Raw genomic sequence first — 22,156 nt, 5'->3', positions numbered from 1 at the left:
ATGTGTAACTCCCTCCATAGCTAATGTGTTGAGTGACTTTCTTAAAAGTGAGAGGTCTGACCCAGTAAGAGCATAAATACACATAATAAATTCACCTCGACTCCTGACTTTGCAAACTGTTTCCATGACAACAAGGAGACTCCATCTGCTAGGGAAGATGGTGTGATGGGAGATGATAATTAGCGGACCTCCTGGTGTGGGTGTTGTTGTCTGCAGCATGAGTTTTTAGGAAAGATGGCAACAACAAGGCTTAATTTAATCTGAGATCATCAGAATTGAGTAAAACAAAGTTTAAAAAGAGGTAATTCAAGTTAAAAAAAAAAAAAACACAAGCAATGTTGCACCATTTCATATTAGCTAAACTCAGTCTAGTAAAGGAAAGTGTTACTATAAAAACTGAACTAAAGAGAAGTTAATCAATATGCATACGCGTGTCCCTATCAAAAATAAAGTTAAATAAATTAAATAAATAATTACATAAGTAATAAATTTAATTTAAACCAGGATTTAATCTGATTTTAAAGTTAACCTTTGTTGCAACCTTGGTGTTGATCAATAACAAGACGTCAATGACTGCGGCTGACTGTGTAAGCATGACAATTTATTATTTTCTTTCTTCTTCTTTTTTTTTTTAAACCAAGACAGTGATCTGTAATAATCATAGGAACCACAAGCAGCACCAACAGAACAGTGACAGGTATATTGTAATTAAAAACAACACATAAACTTTAGGTACTGTATGAAATGTTTTGGCAATATGATAAATAGGCATTCTCATTTGAAATAATAACAAAACAACTTGTTAGTTTATTAACACAAAAAGTAGCGGTGGCTAAAGTTGATCCGCTCAGTTATGGATCAAAAAGGTTAGAACGGCATCATTTCAGTGTTCAGCTCCAATTCTGTGATCATGGCTCCTCCTAAAAACAATGTACATCTGAGTCATTTAAAAACGGGAAATATCCAGCGTTTGTACTATTATCCCACTTGGCACACAGCTTTGTCTTCTCTTATAAAAAAAAACAAAAAAAAAACAACAACACACAACAACTTTTCCCTGCATTCAGCTGACACTAGGTAGGACTGCGGTAAAGTTTCATACAGCTGCAGCATCTTCTCAGTTCACATCTCATGCCACTTTTTCTGCGTCTTGAATCAACACTTTATGATACGTTTGATTCCTGGTTTGGCAATAAAGCTAACTTGTTCTGTACACATTTTTTGAAATTAGACGACCCCCACCTTTGTCTCATGCACGTGCCCTGGGGTTAATTATAAAGTACCCAGCCCCCACCCCCCAACCCCCAACCCCCCCATCATCAAACTCTAATCACCTGTGGGGAAATAAATACCAAATTCCTCCATCCTCCTCCTGCACTTTTTTTTACCCTCCTAGCCCCCTCTGGACCCTCTCTATCGAGGTTGGGTGAAGGCCCCCTGGGCGGCCCCCTGGGCGGCGTTGGCAGCGGCCTGGCGTACAGCCTGATTGGCCATGACTCCGGTGGCGAACTCGGCCTGGGCCTTTTGGAAGCTGGCGTCGGTCTGCCTGTACAGACTATGGACCTGGAGCAGAGGAAGAGCAGAGTACACGTTGACACCTGATATACTATGTGGCAATTCATCATCATCATCATCATATCGTGGTCATTGTGAGGGTGAAAATGATACGCACAACCTGATCTGGTGGCTATTCTTCGCCCTATTTGTTCACTGCTGCCCGCCTCATGGTAGGTGGTTAGGACGAGGCAGATGCGAGGTACGGAGCGGCTACAAATATTTCCTTTGACTTTTATGAGTAAATGGGACCATACTATGGCTGTGTATCGTCAGTGCATACATTGTAGGGCTATGTATGTAACAAGACCATATATTTTTGTTGGTAGCCCTTTAGTTTACAGGCTGTTAATTATGTGATAATGTCAAGAAATAGCCAAGAAATAACGGTCAATTTCATAGTAATGTCATGATTTTCATAAAGGCAAAAGATTATACATGCTTTTCATGTTTTGAATTTTTTTTTTCCACCAAGTCCTTGCAATTGATGATTATTTCTGGGCTATATTTATCAACGTTAATATGAAATCGATTGTTATTTCTAGATATTATGATGCAATTAATTGTTATTTCTTGGCAATTTCTTGACATTAACAAGTAATTAACGGGCCTGTAAATTAAAGGGTTACCAAACCTTTTTGTTTTGTGCGTTCTTTATGCCATGGGAGTTTTTCTAAACATAAACTTTTGGGAAAACAGAAATCACAATATATCACCTTGCTCAACTAATCTGGTTTCTCAGACTCAAGACTCAAAACCAGGATGCTGACGTGCATGCAAACACACGCAGAGACACAGTACAAGGCTCCGTCTTTGTCCCACTTACTTGAGTTTATGCTCCATGGGATTTCTGTTTTTTTTTTTATAAAAAGGTGCTACTCCGAACATCCTGTTAATTAGTCCGTGCAGGGATAGCATGACTGACACCTTGTCATGAAATTCAACCCTAATTTGAGTCACTACCTGTGAGTTTGCCCCTGCGTGTGAACAAATTTTAATATATTCACCTTCTTCAGCAAGACAACCCCCATGGCGGTTTGGGCGGTAAAGAGGATGGCATTTATCATCATGATGGCGCCGACGGGGACGCTCGTATTCAGAGCGCTCAGACTCACAATCCACCCACTGAGGGAAAGAATAAATAAACAGAAACAGGGAGAAGGACAGGAGGACAGCGAGAGGAGAGTCAATTAATATCCTGGATTTAGAAGACATTTTTACAAAACTTTACTTTTAGTTATGAATCCTACCTGAATCCCCAGCCAGGGATACCGATAGTCATGATGACGTAGACGATCACTTGGGCAAAAAACACAAAGAAGAAGACGAAGAAGTTGAAGGAGCTGTCACTCCTAGAGATGATAAGGAAAATATTATTAGGCAAATGCAAAAGCACAAGCATTGATCTATCTATCTATCTATCTATCTATCTATCTATCTATCTATAGTTCAATATTCTATTTTTCTTTATGATATACGTTGTGTGTATAATGTGTGTGTTATATCATAATATCTTTATCTTGTTTCCTACCAGCTACAAAAATACAAAAGGTCCAGACTCCAAATACAAAAACTCTAAACAGTAACAGGTGGTACACACCTGAAGGCTTTGTACACAGGTCGGTACCAACAGACGAAGGAGCAGGGGGTGAAGAGGAGCCCCCACAGGATGGCCAGGCCCAGGCCAATGCCACTTTTGGGGTCAACGAAGAACATGGCCATGGAGGAGACGAGGTTGAAGACCATCGTGCAAGTGGAGACTGGTGATTGATGAAGACGGATTAAAGAAGACACAGCGTAAAAAAGGCACAAAGGGAAGCGGTTAGGCAACAGTGCACAGCTTTAACACAGAGCCTTGGACTGGAACAACAAATCCAACCCCAACCCAACCCCCCCACCACTCGTAAGATGAAGATGGTCTGTCAGGATTTTGGCTGATGCAACATGACGTGATTTGTTACCACTTCTCTTTCCTCACTGCTCGGCGTAGTTCTGGCTCTTTCTTTGGTCGTTCTAACCATGAGACTCCAGGTGGTTTTTAGGACGTTCCCAAGGACCGCTATTGATAGCCCCAGCTAGCATGTGTACCCATGTTATTTATGTCAAAAAAAAAATCTTTAAATGGGACAGAGCCAACAATTTTCCCTGGTCCAGAGATGCTTCTACTGTATTTTCTCTTTCTGAGTTGGATTATATTTTTGGTAATACTTTGCAATGTACTGTAATGTAAATAAAGTTAAACAAAAGCTAGTTAATCTCTATGAGAAACAATGGAAGGAGGAGATCTGCAACAAACTTAAGCTTAGAAATGATCTTCAAAATAAAGAAGATTATTGTATAGAACCATATTTGATGAAACTTGGGGATTGGCTTTAGCAATTGAAGTAGGGAGGTATAAGGGTATACCAGAAGAGCTGCCTTTATGTGTTTTGTGTGACCTTAATACTGTTGAAGATGAATTACATTTTCTGTTTCAATGCCCTTTGTATGACGAACTGAGACAGTCCTTGTTTGAGAAAGCCCAGATGAAGAATTCAGATTTATTCTGGATGTCTGAGCATGATATGCTGTGTTGGTTTTTTAAGGAGGAGATTTCTGCCCTGGCTAGATTCATTGATAAAGCCTGGAATTTGACTTAACTTTAACTTTAACTTACTGTTTATTGTTCTGTATATCTTGAAAGCTTGTTTGTTTTTTTGTTTTGTTTTTTCTTCTAAGATGACAGGCTAGCCATTCTTGAATGTATGTATTTAAATGTTTAGTGTCTTTTAAGCACATGTGGGCTGGGCACAAAAAATGTGTATGACCTTCAAATAAAACAAATCAATCAGTCAATCAAAACATGTCTCTTGTTTTTGCTTTAATTTTGTTAAGAATCAATGTGGTATTCAGTTGAAAATGTAAAATGTGCAAAGAGAGTTTAATTTCTAGTGTTTTATATAGGCTGACTTTGCAGAAATGATTAGCAGAAACTATTTTGTTTCATGTTTCATGTTTCATGTTCCCCTCATTTAGTAGTAGTAGTAGATGGCTGATTCTTCTTTTCCTAGAGTCGCTGATTTCAGTTTGTTCCTGTCACAGTCCTCACTCTAACAGTTAAGTGTCAGAGTCTTTGTGCAAACACTCAGGGTCGTTCTCCAGACAGGAAAGTACACACATACACACATACACACATACACACACATACACACTCACACACACAGGCATGAGTCAGCTCTACATTCAGTTTCTCAACATATTCTTTCTGCTTTTGCTTCCACTGATGAATCACTGCAGAGAGAGACAATGTTGTTTCTCTCTAATCACATACACACATCATTTGTAGAATTACATAATGGTATGGTACTAAATGCTTTGCTGAGAATTTACACGATGGGTCCAGCAGAGTACGAATAACAGGAACTCACACATCCAGAAGTAGTACATGATGATGACGGTGCGCTGGAACTGCTGGCTGATCTCCACGTTGATGTCCTGGTAGAAGCAGGGGCCCACAGGGCAGAACGAGGGCAGCGGGGGCCAGTTGTTCTGACGGGCTGAGGAGGAGAGAAGACATCACAGGCCGTGATTACCTCAGCAAATAAGGATTCAATGAATAGTATTAATTATTAGGGAATCTTTTACTATCTCACAATTCGATTCGATTCTGATTTTTGGGGCTACGATTTGATTCAAAATCGATTTTCGATTCAAAACGATTTGATTCATAATGATTTCTGCTTCAGTTTATCTGTGTGCAAAGGAACATCATGATCTACTCCAGTCTGCTTTGCAAGACAGAATGACTAAAGTGTCTTTTTTCACATTTATTGAGTTTTAAACATTTATCCATGCTTAGATGGAATTGTTGAAACTGTTGAATAAAAGCAATATCACATCTTGTAACAAAATGAAAAGTGCCTCTTTATTAAATAATAGTGCAGTTAAACATGCAGCCTTTTAAATTCTAAGGAAATGGAGGCAGACAGCCAGCAGATTTGATTAATCTTTTTACTCTTTTAAAATCGATTTTGGGACATTTTATATCGATTCTGAATCGTATTAAATGAGAATTGCCATTCTTATGTGAATTGATTTTTTGGCACACCCCTATTAATTATAATGTTGTACAGAGATATGAGTGTTTATTAATGGATTTGTCACAAACTGAAACTCATCCTGCGGACGTTAAGTGGAGGCTGCTGTATAAACAGGTAATGAATGACAAACTATGGCTGTAAAAATAAAAGCTACGTCCTCATAGGGACGTTACAGTTGTTAAAAAATACTAATCATTAGTAACCACTTAAAAATCAACTATAATAATCATAATAGTGATTAAATCTTTCTATACATGTTTGTAATAGTGTTAATCTTGTGTCATTGCGACAACTTGACATCTATAGGTTTTAAAAATGATTTGCAATATGAATGTTTTCATATATGTTAGCTCTACAATCTGTGTATCACATATCAATCCTGATACAGCATCAAAAACAAGAGCTCCAATGCATGAATAGACTATACATTTTACAAAAAAAAAGGTTTCAGCTACAAATTCTACGCATTTCACCAGATTTCCCTTTTTGACAATATTTTTTAGTCTTTAACTCCCCATCCCTTCCCCGTCTTACAGGCTCCCGGTCCCAGGCTGTGTGACTCCAGCTCCCTCTCTCTCCTCTCCAGCTCCCGGGCTTTCTTCTCCAGCTCCTCCTGCTTCCTCAGGAGCTCGGCCGTGGTCGCATTCACTGCAGTCTGACACAGTAAAGACGCATGGGAAACGATGCATCAGCCATGTCACGTTTCAAAGAGATAGCTTTGCATTTTGTGTCATAAATAATGTAAAGGATTAAGGATGTAAAAGGCGGCCCTGTATCCGATGGGGGAAAGATTCCCAGAAGAGATGAAGGTCAAGTTTTCTCTATTACGTGAAGTTACAAGGGCTGGATGTAGGTAAAATGGTTAAGTGTAGCGTATGCTTACGTTACTCAGAGGTCCTCCCATATGAAGGACAAATAAATAAATAAAAGAATACATAAATACAACCAATCCTGCCTTGCACCACCTACATAACTTGCATACAGACACAGTAATACATACATCAAATCAGAAATGTAGATAAATTAAGGCAGAAATTAGGAACTAAATAAATAAATAATTTCCAACCACTTCTGCTTTAGACTCATGTTAGGAAAAGCCTAACACGTCCTAATTAGCATGCGGACACATAAATAAACACACAAATGCAGAAAGAAATAAAAACTGAATGGCATTTTTAATAAACTGAATTACTAAATTGAATTCATTTTGCATTTACTTAGGCATTTAATTATTTATATCTTTATGTGTGATGTGTTATTTATTTACTGTGTGTTTTTTATGTGATCATTTCTGAAGCCAAAGACAAATTTCCACACTGTGGACAATAAAGATTATTATTATTATTATATACTGTTATGTCAGTTTTTTTGTCCTTCGTAATACCCAAAGGTCTCCTGAAAAACGCTTTATTAACAGACTATTCACTGTCCTGCTGATGATCTGATGTATTTTGAGGATTCGGCTTCACACAGAGAAACTGAGTAGGTTGAGAAATCTCCAGTAAACTCCAAAGAAGCGCCTCCCATCATGACAGACTTTGTCACCAGTGCACATGACAGTAACAACAGGGTGTGTTTCCATCAGAGCCTGTGTGTGCAGTTTACCTTGGAGTTATAGGAGGAGCCATAGTTGCGAGGCTCGGTGGGTGTCGTCCTGCTGGGCGGGGTCTGCGCCGGCACAGGTGGAGCCGAGGGAGACGTGGCTTCATATGGTGGCGGAGGCTGGAGAATATTTTGTGAAGAAGAAAAAAAAGACAGATGTCAAAAATCCTTAAAGCCTCACGGGTCACAACCTGTAAACTAAAGCCAACCTTCATGTGATGTCAGGGAGGGAGGGGCTGGACACTGGATGAATATATTTTTATCTTTTTTAAATGTATTGATAATATGAGTAGGTAGGTAGGTAGGTAGGCCCAGAGCGACTGATATAACAATCGCTCTGGGTAGGCCTAAAAAAAACATTTATGAACAACAACAACCAACAGGAAGTACATGTAGAAGACCCAAGTGGTCTCCTAGCAACAGAACTCCAGTGACACAGCCCATAACTATGACCCAAGCTGTTCCCTAGCAACAAAAATTACTTGATTGTGGCCTACATCATGCAACTGAGCTGTGTGGTTTGTGATTAAAGTGATAACTATAAAAAAAACAAACTATATGATAACAATGATGAAAACCAAAAAATTGAAAGAGACACAAACGACACGCAGAAGCAGTCTGATGTCTGTGTGTGTGTCTTTGTCGTCACAATTTGTGTTTTTGATTACAAAGACACAGAATTACAACGAAGAAACACAAAACTATCACACTTTGTAATAACTTGTCATCATCATTATCACTTCATAGTTATTTTGCATCATTTCCTAGTTGCTAGTTGATTTTCCAGCAAAGAAAAATTGTTAGAAGCATCTTCAAACAGAGGTTTTGATCCGACCATGGACCCCTAGTACTACTGACAGCTCCATCTACATAATTAACTTAAAAACAACATAATCACATCACATGTTTTTCTTTATATGCATCCACATGTTTTTGTTTTTGTTTTATTTTTTTATAGCAGATAACAACCCTGTTGTCTGCAGCCAACTGTAGGAAGCAAAATGAAATAAGAAACATTAAACTAAAATGGCAATTAAATCTGATTATCTGGCTACAATTTGCATCCTTGTGTTTCCATATTGTCAGCTCAAATTACCCCACAGCAAACCTGGAGAATGGTAATCTAAACTGCAAGAAAGTATTTGAAAGATGCTTAGTTAGTTATTTTAAATGACCCCTCCCAAAGAGACCACTCCCAAAATGATCAGTTTCTCTGGTTTTACTATTTATAGGTAGGCCTATGTGTTTGAGTAAAATTAAATAAATTTTTTGTTTTTTGTTTTATTCTATCAACTACCGACAACATTTCTCCCAAAATTGAAATAAAAATATTGTCATTTAGAGCTTTTATTGGCTGAAAATGACTAAACTAGTCTAAATAACAAAAAATATCAAGTCTTTTCAGACCTTGAATAATAATAATAATGCAAAGAAAACATGTTCATATTTATTCCTAAACAACACAGCAAGAATATTTTAACTCAGGAAGAGTTTATAAATCAGTTTTTGTGGGATAATGTCAATGTTTAATCCCAGCAGTGTTTTTTATAATCTTCCTATAAAGTCAGATGTGGTTCAGGTGATGACCTAATCAGTGTCTCATTAAGCAGAATGAGTTGTGTTTGTGTTGGTATTTTAAACAGAAAAGAAAAGAACGACTGTCATACATGTAGAGATGCTTTTAAAGGGATAGTTCAACATTTTGGCAAATTGTTTTAGGAGTAGGTTCGTTACCTTTATTTGTCGGTGCAAGCTATTTTTAGAATGGTGGAGCAGAGCTGCGAGCTGCTCAGAGCTACGCTACGGAGGCTCATGGGATTTCTTGATTTCACTCATCAAACTCATCAAATACACAATCCAACAACTCCAAAACTCTCTGGTGGACAAGTTGTGACCTGCACATTCACCACGCTATGAGATAATAACAGAACGTTAGGAGACAGAGTTGTTTTAGAGGTAAATTCATGCAAAACCGCTGATGCGTGTTCCCGTCGGAGGCAGTTTTTCGGCAAGCAGCCTCTGCATTTGCCTCGAAAACAACTCTGTCTCGTAACGTTCTGTTATTATCTCATAGCGTGGTGAATGTGCAGGTCACAACTTGTCCACAAGAGCGTTTTGGAGTTGTTGGATTGTGTATTTGATGAGTTTGATGAGGGAAACCAAGAAATCCCATTAGCCTCCGTAGCGTAGCTCTGAGCAGCTCGTGGCTCTGCTCCGCCGTTCTAAAAATAGCTTGCACCGACAATTAAAGGTGTACAGAAATGGCCGTTTGTCCCGTTTGTCGCGCCGAGTTGTCACGAGCTGCAACACGAGTTTACCCGAGTAAGGAAAATGAATTTGATTGGTCGTTATCGAGCGGGCGGGATATTCAAAGTTTGGGGCGAGACCGAGCTCCGTGTGTGTGTGCGTGTCTCAGACGTTTGAATGACGGATTACGGATCCAATATCAGTGGCTAGTGAATCGTGTACAGGCTGACGTATAATCCGTGCGCCTGCATTATCCAATACGAAAAAAAAAACTACACTAAAATACACACTTTCATCACGGATTTACTCAAAAATAGAATTTTGCACAAAGTTTGGCCTACATCGTCTGATAGATGAGTTATTACACTAATTTTATGACCCAGAGTGGGCTCAAATTCAATTTTCTTTTCTGTACACCTTTAAAGGTAAGGAACCTACTGCTATGACTATAGGGATTATGGCAATGGGCCAATTTGCCAAAATGTTGAACTATCCCTTTAAGAAACATTTGTGAGAGTGGTCTCTTATTTTTTTTCCACAGCTGTATATATGTATAGGCTAGGTGAGAAATAGAAAATGCTCACTCCTGTTGTGTTATCAAATGGATTGTAAAGGTCCAGTGTGGCATATCCTGTGTTGCTGCTGTGTTGAGTCACTGCAGGGTCCTGTAGCACAACAACACAACAAAACAAAACAAAATCAGTTATTTCAGTCAGATAGGCAGTAGATTAACACTGACCTCCTGGAACATTAATCTTTATTTATTTATTTATTTATTTTTTGCTTATCACTAATGTGTCCATTATGGATAAGAGCTACAAGTGGGCAGAGATTAGTGAGGGGCAGACAGGCCCAGAAACAGCCACAACATGTCACATGAGCGGCAACACGCCTGTTATTACACAGCAGAGCAGCATCAGTCACTTTCATCCATCAAACACACACACCACGAGGCTAAATTTAGCTTTTATTTCATAACACCCACCTGGAACGGGTTCTGGTCATCCGCCGGCTCTGGGAAGCTCGTGTATTTAGACATGTTGTTGTTGTTGAGGATGGGTGGTCGTTTCTGAAACCACAGCTAATGCCCAGTAGCCACCACTTCCGGCTAGTTTTTTTTTTTTTTAGAGAAAGAGGAAACAAAACAGCAGCGGCAGCAGCTGTCTTCTCTCCGATACACGCTGTGTTTGCTGGTTTTCTTCAGACGAGCGGCTCGTTTCGGTTTTATTCACTGGAGCAGCTTCGTCTTCTCGCCCCTCCTCCGTCCGGTCACCATGTCTGAGAGAGAGACAACAGCTGGAACAGCAGCTGGAACAGCAGCAGTAACGTTGGCAGGTGAACACGACGTAACGTCACCGACAGGTCGACGGCTGCTCCGCGGCGGCCCTGCCTCTTCAGGCCCGACTCTCTGCCTCTGCCTTGCGGCTTTGTTGTGTCGCAGATTTAAACTGATTCCTAATTTTTTTTTCTCTCTCTAACGCAGAAAAACAACGGAGGCTCAGGAAGTAACCGCTCGCCGAGGTCATGTGACAGCTGCTGCGGCAGAGAAACACGTGGACCTCACGGGGGCGGGGCCACGCCCGGACCATTTTATTTCATTTTATTTCATTTTATTTCATTTTATTTTTTGTTTCAACATGTTTCTTTAAGGGAATTGATTACCATAGACTGTATAAAGCCTATAACACATTGAAATAGAATTAAAAACATTTTATTTTAATGAAATAAACCTGCAAATGCAAGTTTGTGGTAAAGCTTGTATTAATAATTCTGTAATATGGTGGCACATTAGAAAGTGATACTGTATTGCATTACTGTATCTAAATAAAATACTGCCTGATGTTGAAGTTTGTTCATTTTATCTTATTTTATTTTCCTTTTTTGTCATTATTATCTTTTAGAGGCCTATTAGAAAGCGGCACTGAGCAAGGTTAACATCATCATGGTTTTGCTGCAGGTTAAAGACAGCATCTCATTCTGGCTCTATGTTTATGTAACTGCTGTTCCCTGTGGAGTTTCAGCCCTCCAGTGATGCTATGTGGAGCTATTTTTCTAGAAATGAGTCCACCTTTTCCTGATCTAATGCAGGTGCCTGAGGAAGGATGCACATGCATGTGCACACTGGGTGACTGGGAAATGCTGCAAGGGCAGGAATGAAGACCACAAGCTAATGGGCAAACCATGTATATAAACAGCGCTGGATTTAAAATACCAGTAAGCTGTTTTTGACAGGACATATGCAGAGGATACAATTCAAATGTGTGCAAGAAGGATACAGGCTGTTTGTTTTGGTGAGCTACACTTAGGCCTAAATAAACACAACTCCTTTTGTACACAAGAGAACTCATTCAATTGTCATGTTGTGTTGTTTTAAATGAACTCTCTCCTTCTCCAGTAGATGTCACTCATGAGCCTTGGAAGAGCTGTTTTCCCACTTTTCTGCTACAGTAGATGCTATTTTCAGTACAGATGTGGGATAAACCACTGGCAACTGTAAAGGTGCATCAGTTTTTTTTTTAATGCAAAAGAAACATCTTTTTTTATTATTATAGGCCTACTTGTGTTTCATCACCTTTACTGAACCTTTGCTAAATTTGAGTAATTGGTTCATCAATCCTTTATCTACCAGTGTTAGGCCTATTACAGTAAATGTGAGTTTCTTATGGTTAATATCATGGCACAGTCACAGTCTCTTTGATCCTGCCATGGTTGCAGCACCAGACCACATTATAGGTTTTTCTTTGTAGGCCTACCTTAGCCCATAAACTGTATGGACATGCAGCAACAGGTTGACCTGCAGCAGGACGGATTACACCCTCAGCTTCACTAATTCATACTCATTTCATACGCCAATGCCCCTGTACAATCCAGTCTGTTCATTCTCTTCTCCAACAAGTCACATGGGGTCACATGGGTGAGGGCAGTCATATGATTTCATTATAAACACATAGGCTAAACTGTCTCACATGCACTTACAGTATACAGACCTGTATACATGCCGACCAGCCGCATAAATACCCAATTCGCTCTCTTAATCTAAAATGGCTCACTGGAAATGGCACAAAACTTTTCTTCAGTACAGAAACATGTGAGTGGGTACAAAATGTCATGACCCCTTTCTCTTTGTTGTCAGTTATGTTTTATTGCACAAAGACAAATCACAAGTGCTTGTTTTCATTAAATGATCTAAATACATATTCATACAAGAAACAAAAGAAATGACCATGGAATTTAAACATTGTCCAATGAACAAGTGAAAATATATTATATAACAGCACACAAATGATTAATCAATTTGTCAAAAAACTAATGTATGAAAAAGACAAAAGAGAGAAAAGATTGGTCTGAATCAAAAAATAGAAACTCAACTCAGATAGAGGCTTACCTTCATTTTTTTTTTCAGATTACATTTCTCAACCTTCTGCACAACCACACAATCACACACTGTAACTATTTGTTGCTATTTAACTGGCAAAATATGCGAGGTTATGACATGAAATTATCGTAGGTGGTCCCGGACCAAACTGGGATCAAAACAATCTAAACCTGTTGAACCTGTAAACTAGGATAATCAAATTGCCGGTTTGTAGTTGAATTAAAAAAACAAAGTTTATAAACCTGTAAAATAAATTTGCATGACAAATCGAAGTTTCCATTTCCACTGAAAATAGTTGGCAACACTATAAACTCAAATTCAAGCTCAAATCCCTTTTGATTTATACAAGAGACTTGGCAACGTTCCCGGGTTTGTTTGGAGACCGGCATGATGAAGAGGGTGAGATCTCAGTGAATCACTCTGATACAGCAGCCATGATGATGTTTCTTGACATCCATGTTTGAAGGAGAACTGGTGGATGAGTCAGCAATCGTTGGCCAATCCGAGACTTTGGCCTCGGGTATCAGCAACTGTATGGACCAGGATGCCCTGTCACTGTCTGTCTCCATGTGAACCTGTCACTTAAAAGGAAGAATCAGGTCACGTGACTGCTCTTTTATTAAATATCACTAAGGAGGTTCATGCCAGGGAGAAGGTTTGTAGATGGACCCAAGGCTGCAGACTCAGACTCTGGAGCAGGTATGGTGCTATTTATTGAATACAAAACTCTGGGCAGTAACATGAGAAGACAGAGCACACACTCTACTCAGAGGACAATGGAAAACACAGAGATTAAATAGCTACACAAGGAGAAACAAGGCACATGGTGGGGGAACCAACCCAGGTGAGACACAGGATGAGACCACAGGAAGACATGACACTGAACTTCAAAATAAAACAGGAAACAACTCGACTAGACAGAGGAGGACGTGGCAGTTCAGGGGGTTGACTATCACATCACTGTGTGCATCAGGTTTAGGATGCAGGATGAATAAACAAAGGCCTTAGAAAGTGAAAGAGGAAGACACACATGGGCTGCTGGTTACTGAAAGAACAAAGAGTGAAGATTGAATCCAACACATCAAAAAAAGTGTCTCATTAAAGGAAAAAAAGATGAAGTTGCAACATTTCTTTTTATAATGATGGAAAAGCAACATTAAAGGTGTTTAATGAGTGTCTGCATCATAAAAACACCCTTAAAGTAGGCTATGATTAAAAGATCAAGACAACCAGAGATTTAAAGCAGAGAAACCTGTGTTGAAAGAATCATAGCAGCCATTTTGACAGCCTCAATAGATCAAGTAATTACTGAAACCTTTTTTCTTTTATTTATTTTTTTAGTTGAACTACTGGGGCTGAGGTAGCACATATCACATAACCAGGCTTCGCTTATTGATTTGCCTTTATACTCTTCATCTAGGATCATCTGTGTTTGTCAGCCGACTCCTCCTGTGACTCATCATTTCCTCTGACGGTCCCGGTCACGGCTGGTCCAGATGGCCCCGGTTCAGGTGCTGGACTTAGGTGCCTTGCAGTCCTGAAACCGCAGGCATTCCTTAGCCAATCGAGCAATGCAAGTCTCCATGACATCACTGCCTGAGGAATGAACTGGCATAGAGAGTTGTGTTGGAAAGCGACCTGGGACTGGGTGGTTTAGCCTGCTGCTCCTCTGAGGGTAACAACTATTAGTCAAAGGGGTCATTGAGTCAGGATCAGGCGTCTTGTGTTTTCTACATGTGTGTGTGATGAAAGTTTTCTTATTGTGCAAATAGGGAGGAGCCATCCGTCCCCTCCAGAATGTAGTTAAAGAGTTGTGGTTTTGATGAGTGGTTACATAATAAATTGGGTTTCTACTGAGACCACTGAAAACATACTTGCCTGGGAGCCATAAAAGCTTGTTGATTTGATGGAAGTGAGGTTGTGTAAGCCGTGCATACTTGGTCACACATTAATCTTTTCGTTCTCGATGCAGACACAAACTTTTTGCAGATCTGTGGTGGAAAAGTGATTATATACTGTATATACCTTCAGTCAAATACCATGCTTAAGATTAATGCTGAGGTGCTTATACTTGATTTCCCTTTCAAACTTGTACCACCTTTTACTTCATTTATTTGACAGCAGTCATCCATGGATTAAGATTTTACTTTTTTTTTTTTTTTTAAATGGCCTGTGACCCTTCACTCCTGGTTTGGGGATAGCAGATGAACCCCCAAAGAGAAATTTCCTTCCTCTCTGAGCCCTTCTCAGATGGCCATGTATAACTGCAAAAGAGGTCCAATTATCCAACATTTCACAACATGTCTAAAATATCTTTGTCACTTTGTTTATTCAAAATTTTCTTGCCTCCTTTTTTGGTACATATTTCCACTACTGATTCATACACACACACACACACACACACACACACACACACACACACACACACACACACACACACACACACACACACACACACACACACACACACTTACTCTGTGAGGTTATTGAGAGGGTTCATACAGGAGGAGGCCCCAGCGGCTCATGCTGCTTGCTCAGCACTGTGTGTATAAACTGGGAAGCATTTTTCTGGGGCGCTTGTCTGCACCATGTTTGAAAACCTGGAAAAACCATCACTGCTTGTGAACCAACGCAGTGCTCTCCTCAGGAAGCGCCTTAAAGACCCCCACCCCTCCATTTTTCATTTTTCACAGCCAGGTGAGTCCTGTCTCAGTCTGAACTATATGGTTGAGGTTTTGTTGACTTTATTTTCTGTCACTTTTTGGCACATGTTGCTCTTTCTTCACGTCTCAGTTTGTATTTGCATGTTTTGTTTTGCATCCATTATGTTGAAAAGGGCATTTTGAGAAAGGACAGCTGGAGATCTGCTTGCACAGTGTAAGAGGAAGTCACTTAACACTTTGTGCAAACCCAGAAAAAAAGAAAAAAAGTGGGGGGATTTTTTATTGAGCTCATTCTGTAAGTAGGTACAGCTGGAAGAGGGAGAATAACAAGTAGAACCTTCTCCTGATGCTATGAAATCATTTTCTCATGGCTGCCCTCTCTCTTTCCCGCCCTCATTTTCCTTTCCACTCCCAGTTTCCCCTCCCCATCTTTGCCAAAATGTCTCTCAAAGCGGGGTTTGTAAAATATGAATTGTCTTCGGGGGTTTTTTAAACTAATTGAGTATATATTGTAGTGTGCAATGATGACAGAGAGCATACAGAGGACAAGGTAGGATTGCAAATGGAAAGATGGAGGAGGGAAAGGGTGCGGAATAATCAGCGTATTCAGGGGATGAATGACAGACAGCGATGTAAAGTGATCTGCGGATGGCTGACATGGGAATAGGAGGTGCAGGGAGGAGGCAGCATAAAGACGGAGTACTTGGAAAGGAATCATCAAACACAAATTCATATAAAACAGTTTATCGGCATCTTGAAAAAGGATTTAGACACTGCAATTTTTTTTTTAAAAAGAGGAATGTGTGACATTTCTATATGGTACATATAGAAGAAGAATTAGCTTTGGTGTTATAAAAGGTAATTGTACAAACATACATTCATACTACTGTATAAACTGAAGCTGTTCCAGCAAAAAATCTGACCAACATCTGACTGGCTGCAAGTAGGATGAAAAAGAAGAAAACTAGGCAAGTAAATGTAAACCATGCATGAGACACAAAACAGGAGTATTGTATGACAGTCTTGCAAAACACGTCCTCATTCCCTCTCATAAACTCTGGTGCACACAACATCGCCAGCGGTCATTGTCTGAAAGAAAAACAGCAACAACAGGACAGATTAAACTTTTGGTACCCTGTTGTAATGAGGCACCCTTTATAGCCTACTGGGTGTATGTTTTACGTTAATAAATGGTGTGTAACGATGAATAAATAATGCTTAATTAATCATTAAAATAAAATAAAAAATGATGGAGAATATTGTTTTGTTGAAAAATCCTCCCATTTGACACTTTTTTAAAATAGCTCCTAGACTCATGAGAAAGACCCTCCAATTTGTAAAAGCAATTGAATTGGGTTTTTTTTTTCTTTAACTTTATTTTTCCCACAAGGTGAGTTTTCTGGTGAACTACAGAGCAAAAGTGAAAAGAAGAATAAACACCAGCCAGATATTTCTACCCACACTAACTGCATTGTTCAAGTCAGAGCAATGTTGATGACTCCACCACTTCGGTTCAGACTGAAGTCTCAGAAACTGTTGAATGAACTGCCATGAACCTTTGTACAGATATTTATGGATCTCCAGGGACAATTTCAATTGGCTTTGATTCTTTTACTTTTTGTCCATTGTCATCATGTGGCTTTTAGCCAAATGTGATGATGCAAGATTCATGCAAATAGCTGCCCTATGGAAAAACTACCAATTAGTTTTACTTGGAGGTGTTCCTATACATTGTTCTTAGATACTTATGCCAAGTGTTGACTTTTTAGTATGAATTAAGTTTGCTATTTTTATGGTGTTACCACCAAGTTAGTTAACATGCTGATATTAGCATTTAGCATTTGATCATAGCACTGCTATGCTGGGTATGCCTTCACAGTGCTGCTAGCATGACTGTGGACTCTAAAGCTGCATCTGAACTCACTCACCACTCCCTACAGAGAGTTTGCCATAGCCTGCTGTGCAAATGTAGCATTGTTGTACATAATATATTGTAAACTCATAATATCCTACAATGCATCATGAATCGTGGCGTAGACATCTCAATAGTGATTTGGGACACAACTTTAGTCATGTTTTACGACCTATAAGTAAGTGTGGCAACTTTTAAACACTTGACCTGAGAATAGACAGTTATTATGTTTTAAAGTGTCTGCTGTAGCCTACACAAAAATTACCAGTATCAGTTCTCCGTCATTGGTCAGCTCTCGGGTCCACATCGTCTTGGGCCCATCGCCTTTCTGTAAAGTCTGTTCACAGCTGATCTTACTGTCTGTCTCCCACTTTGGAAAACTCTGCAGGGATTCAGAGAAGGAAGAATATTAATAATAAACATAACTTAAGTGATTTGGCCACTCAAGTTATTGCAAAGTAGGGGCCTCATCATATCTGAAGCTCAGTGTACCGAGAGCTGCACACCAGAACATTTTTATGGTTTGTCCTTCACCACTCACTCAACATGAAGGAATGAATAACAGATCCATGCACTATCACCAGGACCGACTCTGGAGTTGCACTGAAATCATTTCCATATGTTTCGTCCGTGGCTGGTTGTGCTGTCCTTGGCCAAATGCAGGAATGCATTCATTGACATTACACAAGAATGTTCATATGAGAAGTAGAAGGGGTTACGGACCGTGCAGGGACGTCCGTCCACTGTTGCCTCGTTGAAGGACTGACCCACGGTGAAGGAGACATGGGTGGTGCGGACGCTGGTGGACGTCTTGATTGACAGACTCTCTCCCTGCTGGGTGATTTCCACCGCTGGGCTGGAGGCGGCTGTCACTGCTATCTTCCTCAGAAACACATTCACACCTGACCGCACACACACACACACACACACACACACACACACACACACACACACACACACACAGACGAAATATTAAACTGGAAGCTGTGGTTAAAGTAACGCCTGGGTTGGTTGGCGGTGAGTGTAAAGTGTATACAGCTGTGAATAAAGACACATAGGAGTGGTTCTGTATTGGTAAAAAGAAAAGAAAAGAAAAGAAAATGTAATACATTATATGTCACATGTAATGGGAGATATTATTATCACACTCATCTACTGGATATATAAAGTTATAATTTTATAACATATATGTATGTATTCAAAGAAAAACTGTAGAGCCTACGCGTATAATTTATATTTGAAATGTTTTTAAACAACATTTAATCATGTGGGATGGTGGTGAGCTCTTTTGCCTTTCAGCAAAAAGGTTCTGGGTTCATTTTGTGGCATGTTCTCCCTGTGTCTACATAAACATTTATTACATAAAAGATATATGTTTATGTATAAGCAATGATCCTATATATATCACTAGGCCTATACACAATTGTTCCAATATCTACTAGGTTTAATATATCACTATTCTATATATGACAGTTTTTAATTTATATACCGTATGTACATATATTTCATACTGTATATGGAAATTCAATGTTACATTTGTGTTTGGGGAATCATTAACCTAACCATGTTATAAACTGTATAGGGTAATATGCACCACTCCGAAGTTGACCTTAGGTGGCTAATCTGTCAAAGTGAATTTTGATGTTATATGATCACTATATGTGGGAATGCAATACAAGCAGGGAATTTATTTCTTTGCTTGGCGTTCAATAAAATCGTGTCATCCGATATCTGAGAGTCACCAGCCACACATCAGCCTTTATAATGCAAGTCACAGCCAACTTCTTTCCTGCTTTTCCCAAAACCCATATTTACTTATAATGCGTCTCCTCAGTTTTGTTTTCCTGGACGAAAGCTGTGAATGCGACGCCTTTTTTTACGCAGCCTGCTGTGCTGCTGCATTACCATTCAATAATAATAAAACTTTTTTGACCACACAAAATAACAAACACAAGGACGGATTGTCATTTTGATTAACTTCTTGGTTTCCAGGCAGACTTTACGGTATGTCTCAGCAAATGGTTGCCAGTAATGTGGAGCATATGTGATTTGCTTAATCGTTTAATGTCACCTGGGATTGGCTCCAACCCCCCGTGACGCTCAAAGGATCAGCAGGATATCTAATGTACTGATGGATGGATGTCATGCAAAACCACTGCTATGGATTTCGAAGACAAATTCTTTGGTCCTTTAAAAGGCTTATTAGTGCGACCATTAAAGTCGTATTGCACAACGACAGATGAAACACATTCTCGACCATCTGAAGTGCAGAAACCAAAGACCACCAAAGATACAAAGCTTCAAGTCAGTGATTATCCACTCAGCGTGTTGTCAGCCAGAACTCTGATGAAGCAGGGTGCTTGTTTACCCTTTCATAGTTTGAGGGTTCATCTCTTCACAGCTGCAATAAAGATGTTTTGTTTGATGTTGTAACACAACAATAATGGGACAATAAAAAATTAATTTGTGATAAGTGGTTCCATAAACTTTAATTCTGTTTCTGCCTCATGTGGAAGTGAAAAGAAAGCAGTCCTTTCATTGGGATGATCAATGGTGACATACTGACATTTAAAAACAGCTATGCATGAAGCCTTCCCCTTATGGATAGAAGTGCAGATTTGGAGCATATTGCATTTCTTAATCATTGATTTGCATCTTCTTGTGGTTATATTTTTTGTTGCTTTGGTCACTGTGTGGCTCTGTGGTAGTTGTACTTAGTTAGTTGTCGTCTTGTATAGTCATTTGGCATCTATTTACTTGTTTTTTCATCTTTGTGAAAGTTTTGCATTTCTTCTTTTTTGTGTAGGCTATATATTTTATTGTGTGTGTGTGTGTGTGTGTGTGTGTGTGTGTGTGTGTGTGTACTGTTGTATCAACTTTGCATCTATTAGTGCTTGTGTCTGTCTTTTTTCCCTCTGTATTTGTTTGATTGACTTTCGAACAAGAAGTGCTAAGTAACTTCAAACACCCCCAACCCCTTGGGTGAGTGGCCCCATGCAAGACCCATGGGCCAACCTGGCACCGGAAGGCCTTTTCAACAGTTCAACATGGATTTGTGGAACAAGAGAAAGCACATACTGTATACTATATGTGAAGCAGAGAGGTGTAACCTGGCCTAATAGTCTCATTTGTGAAAAGTACAACTTATATCAACATCTACGTCCTGGATCAGAAGAGATGTGAGGTGATGTTTCATAAATGTAAAACAATTGCAAACTGCCCGGTTGCGGTGACCTCTTGGGTTTTAGTGATTATTTATGTGAGTTAGACTGCGGCTTCAGAGAGACCAGGACTATCTGACAAATCAGATTCAATTCAGACCATATTTGCTCATGCAGTGGTACTAGAGGCAACACACACACACACACACACACACACAGAGCGAGAAGAGAGAGAGAGACCCAGATTGGGTCAGGGAGGCCCAGGGCAGTGAAGGAAAGTCATTCTCAGAGCCGACTGGCTGTTGGGGCCCATGTCGAGGCTTAGTTCCGTTTACACTGGCTCTAATTACAACCGCATGAGGAGGACCCTGCTTCAGATGAGTCTAATCTAACATTCCTCCACAGGCTATTTGTCTTCGAATTTTTAATGGATGCCACTGGCTGGCCCTCGTCTGACCTCTCTCTCTCTCTCTCTCTCTCTCCTGTTCTCCCCAAAGAGGACTCAGACCTGGAACCTGTTCAGCCTCATGTACCTTAACAAGAAGACACATTCCCGGCCGGGGAGCATATGAGCAGGGCAGGAGGAGAAAAACCAATTTAACCACAGAGAGACACTTCGGTCTTCCAGCTGACCCCTATAAGCCAAGTGGATTTCCAGCTGATAATGCCACTGACAAAATGATTGACAGGTCTTTGTAAGGGAGATGCATCTCTTCCCTTCCTTTATCCTTTTTGCATTTTAACAATGGAACCAAATGGTTAATGATAAAGCAGATAAACAATATACAGCCTGACTCTTAACTTGCAAAGTTTGAGGTTTTTTTTCTTTTCATGCACTGAATGCCACCCTCTCCTCTCTTGTATTAGAGCACAAGAGCACTTTTCTTTCCTGTGATCCATCCATTGATGCGCAAAGGCTGCATTATAATTCCCCCCCTAATCCATAATAACTCACCCAGTGCTTTCAAAAGTTCCTCGAAATTTTCCGAAGATTTCATTTTCCATTTTCCTGAGAAATCTGTGACTTTCGTCTCCATTTCAACACAAGCAGCTGCAGAGATGATGTAGGCAGATAAGACGCCGGCTCTGACCGCAGACTCTCCGGTAGATGTCTGGTCTGTCCCTCTCTCTCGTTGCCCGGTTTGTAAAGCCGCCTCCTCTTGCCTGCATCTGCGCCTCCATTCATTGGCTCACAGCTCTCCTCGGATCTGAGGCCGATCCAGCCAATGCTGAGGCCGGTGGCAGGGAGGGACTTTCCCCCCGGACTCCTTCTCTGTACCCTCCACCTCTGTCAGCATGGTGAAAGATTTGGATACGAGCTGGAAAATGCACTTCCAGTAAGTCCTTTGATGTTGATGCGTATAGTAATAATAAAAGGTGTTAATTGTTTTATAAGCTGGTGCCATGTTAGCTCCAGTTATTTGACAAGAAGTCGAGAAAATAGCAAAGTGAGTAAATAAGTAATTAAGCAATTGGGGGGGGAAAAACAATCCAACTTGAAATCATGTGTCATGTTTTCTAAGATCTGGAATGTGAAATCAGATATCAGGGTTTGTTGTGTT

General features: G+C 39.9%; 2 protein-coding genes across 2 annotated transcripts; both read right to left on the bottom strand.

The window, feature by feature from the left end:
- Positions 1 to 580: 580 nt before the first annotated feature.
- Positions 581 to 11,010, bottom strand: scamp3 (secretory carrier membrane protein 3). The gene is made up of 9 exons (XM_085791343.1): positions 10,468 to 11,010; positions 10,067 to 10,147; positions 7,239 to 7,355; positions 6,168 to 6,288; positions 4,962 to 5,090; positions 3,155 to 3,314; positions 2,805 to 2,906; positions 2,562 to 2,679; positions 581 to 1,563 (listed from the first exon to the last, which is right to left on the bottom strand). The coding sequence occupies exons 1-9, from the start codon at positions 10,519 to 10,521 to the stop codon at positions 1,414 to 1,416; spliced, it is 1,032 nt and encodes a 343-aa protein (XP_085647469.1). The 5' UTR covers positions 10,522 to 11,010; the 3' UTR covers positions 581 to 1,413.
- A 5,242-nt stretch (positions 11,011 to 16,252) lies between these two features.
- crabp2b (cellular retinoic acid binding protein 2, b) lies at positions 16,253 to 21,770 on the bottom strand. Its single transcript, XM_085791341.1, has 4 exons — positions 21,550 to 21,770; positions 18,157 to 18,335; positions 17,699 to 17,815; positions 16,253 to 16,610 (listed from the first exon to the last, which is right to left on the bottom strand). Exons 1-4 carry the CDS (start codon positions 21,629 to 21,631, stop codon positions 16,560 to 16,562), a joined length of 429 nt encoding a protein of 142 aa, XP_085647467.1. The 5' UTR covers positions 21,632 to 21,770; the 3' UTR covers positions 16,253 to 16,559.
- Positions 21,771 to 22,156: the final 386 nt, after the last annotated feature.

This window comes from Trachurus japonicus, chromosome 11 (assembly GCF_045865225.1).
Source record: "Trachurus japonicus isolate A0001 chromosome 11, Traja_1.0".
In the NCBI taxonomy this organism is placed as follows: domain Eukaryota; kingdom Metazoa; phylum Chordata; class Actinopteri; order Carangiformes; family Carangidae; genus Trachurus; species Trachurus japonicus.
Note: the sequence above shows the minus strand (reverse complement) of the source record. Positions and strands in the feature narration are given on the sequence as shown.

What these genes read in the sequence shown, in the direction of transcription:
- scamp3 (XM_085791343.1), bottom strand. Translation starts at nt 10,521, where the DNA reads ATGTCTAAATACACGAGCTTCCCAGAGCCGGCGGATGACCAGAACCCG. An exon ending in ATGACCAGAACCCGTTCCAG is followed by an intron (nt 10,148 to 10,467) that starts GTGGGTGTTATG and finishes GTTGTGCTACAG; the next exon opens with GACCCTGCAGTGACTCAACA. An exon ending in CATTTGATAACACAACAGGA is followed by an intron (nt 7,356 to 10,066) that starts GTGAGCATTTTC and finishes AATATTCTCCAG; the next exon opens with CCTCCGCCACCATATGAAGC.
- crabp2b (XM_085791341.1), bottom strand. Translation starts at nt 21,631, where the DNA reads ATGGAGACGAAAGTCACAGATTTCTCAGGAAAATGGAAAATGAAATCT. An exon ending in GGAACTTTTGAAAGCACTGG is followed by an intron (nt 18,336 to 21,549) that starts GTGAGTTATTAT and finishes GTGTGCGGTCAG; the next exon opens with GTGTGAATGTGTTTCTGAGG. An exon ending in TGGACGGACGTCCCTGCACG is followed by an intron (nt 17,816 to 18,156) that starts GTCCGTAACCCC and finishes GAATCCCTGCAG; the next exon opens with AGTTTTCCAAAGTGGGAGAC.